Consider the following 2,222-nt stretch of genomic DNA (forward strand, 5'->3'; position numbering starts at 1 on the left):
ACAGGAGCCTAGAGGAACCAAATTGTTTATTTTTGTTTACAACTTTTTTTTTTCTAAATCACGTATATTGGAGGCTTAAGGGAGAAAATGCACAATATACCCACTGATTTAATATCAACCATTAGCAGTTCAGCCTAAGAGAATCAGCAGTTAAGGGTCTGATAATTTCCATTTAAGCTCTATCAGAGCACTTCCTGGATGCACCAAAATCATCTTAGTAACAATGAGTGAAATCCCATCCCCTGTTAACTCAATAGCAAAACTCTCATTGAATTCAGTGGGGTCAAGATTTTACCCCAAGTAGTTTAAGAATATGCTTCCAAATGGATTTACTGGCAGTTAAGGAAAGAGATCTCATATTCTCCCCTCCCTCAGGATACAATAAAAAGGTAAAAAGCCAAGAATATAGAAACCCACCCCTTTTTAAAATCAAACATTGCAGTCAAAAAAGGTTATAGTATCATTATAATTTATTAGGTTTGTAGCTCACCATATGGAATAAATTATAGTCAATATAACTATGGTATTGTCATAAAATACTACCATGGAATATTTCTAACTTGAATATCTACAAGTAAGATCCTTAATTATTACATATTAGTATCAATGAGAAGTGAACAAAATATTTTAAAAGAGACTTTCACAGTAAATTCAGTTCAGGAAAGGAACTTCATTATTTTTGCTTGTGTGCAAATAATTTATGATATGAGCATACCAGATAACAAAGAGAAAAGAGATACAAATGCATAGTGTTTCTAAAGAAAACGCACTCCCTGAATGAAGGTTGAACTTGTTACACCCACATGGTGCATTTGTGGTGCATTTTAACAAATGCAAAATAAATGATCAATAGCTGATCAATCATTACAACCCTCCATCCCAGTAGACAACAGTGAGGCTTAGAAATCTTTTAAACAGTCAGTAAAAACGAGTTTAAAAGGCTGAAATCAGTAAAGAAGTAGAAGAAAAAGTTCTGTTCTGCCTTCACCTCAGGTTTACTGAGAAAATTGAGTCTGATTGTGTTCTTGTGTCATTATCCCCTAGTTCTGTGTCTGGGGCATGCTGGGTTTGTTTCTTGCCAAACACGCTGGCTTCTTTCACTCACACATTGGCTTTTCTCATTCCCTTGTTGCTGAAATGTGTTCTTTTGCATCCGGAGAGTTTTCGATCACTCCTGGAAGCTTTTAGCTGTGAGTAAAATTGTATTGAATGCTTATGACCAGTTTTTCAGGTTCACTTGTCCTGCTAGAAGCTTGTCTGGTTGTGGAGAACATCACATTTGTTAAGATTTCATAAGCTCAGTCTTGTTCTTCAAACATAGCTTTTCTTCCACCTGCTTTTCCTCAGGTAGTTCAAAGAACTTTAATGGAATATTTACGAAGTTTCAGAAACTGGAAGAGTTTGTCTTTTGTTCTCTGCTTTAGTGCCATTAACGCTCTCGTTCGCTCCTCCAAATCCTGATCAGTGTCAAGGATGATCCTGGCTCTTTCCTCTGCTTTCTTGTCTCCAGAGTTTTTGAAGAGCTTTTGAAGAGATTCTTGATTTGTGCTTTCAAAGATATTGGCTACGGCTTTCTTTCGCAGGGCTGTGTCAAACCGATAGCCGTGGATGGATGGGCTCACTCTTAAGGATGTAGACATGGCTGGAATTTGATTGCTTCTCTTTGCTTTCATCTATATCAGATGCTCTGGTATTTGCCTTCTAAAACTCATCAAAGAGATCAGTGCAAAACATATTCTCAGTACTGCTATTTAAAGGCATCCAGAGCAAAAAGCTGGAAGGATCAAGTTACAGAAATTACATCAGCAGGAAGTCAACTCAGAATTATGATTTAACAGTTAAGCTGCCAAATTTCCTTGTTCATAAAAATGAGAGCAAAAGTTTCCCTTTACTCGTGTGAGGGGCAGACTTGGTATGTACAGCCTCAGGCCAGTATGCTTAGAGAAGGAGAACACATTCACAAGTTATTGCCAAGCAAAACAGACTCATGTGCAGGAGAAGGGTGGTTAATCCATTTGAGGAATAAATCTGTCTTAGCTTATTACTGCACTACTAAGGAGTGTTGCTCAGAGCAGGTTTCAGCAGTTCTGCCTTTTGGATAGTTCTCCATCCATGCATCAATTCTAGCTCAGCCAAAGGCAAGTGTCCAAAAGCAGCAATACCCACTCAGGTCTGGTTACGGAACACTTAGGGCTCTTTACTCTGTGATGAGACTTACTTTG

The 2,222-nt window shown here is 37.9% G+C and overlaps 1 protein-coding gene across 1 annotated transcript; it reads right to left on the minus strand.

Moving 5' to 3' along the window:
• Positions 1-447: 447 nt before the first annotated feature.
• On the minus strand, positions 448-1,744 carry TCIM (transcriptional and immune response regulator). Its single transcript, XM_006113250.5, has one exon. The coding sequence runs from the start codon at positions 1,671-1,673 to the stop codon at positions 1,353-1,355; it is 321 nt and encodes a 106-aa protein (XP_006113312.1). The 5' UTR covers positions 1,674-1,744; the 3' UTR covers positions 448-1,352.
• Between the last annotated feature and the right edge of the window lie 478 nt (positions 1,745-2,222).

Source organism: Pelodiscus sinensis, chromosome 28 (genome assembly GCF_052426305.1).
Source record: "Pelodiscus sinensis isolate ZL-2025 chromosome 28, ASM5242630v1, whole genome shotgun sequence".
NCBI lineage: Eukaryota > Metazoa > Chordata > Testudines > Trionychidae > Pelodiscus > Pelodiscus sinensis.

Bases quoted from the DNA above. Each gene is read 5' to 3' on its own strand.
- TCIM (XM_006113250.5), bottom strand. From the start codon at position 1,673: ATGAAAGCAAAGAGAAGCAATCAAATTCCAGCCATGTCTACATCCTTA.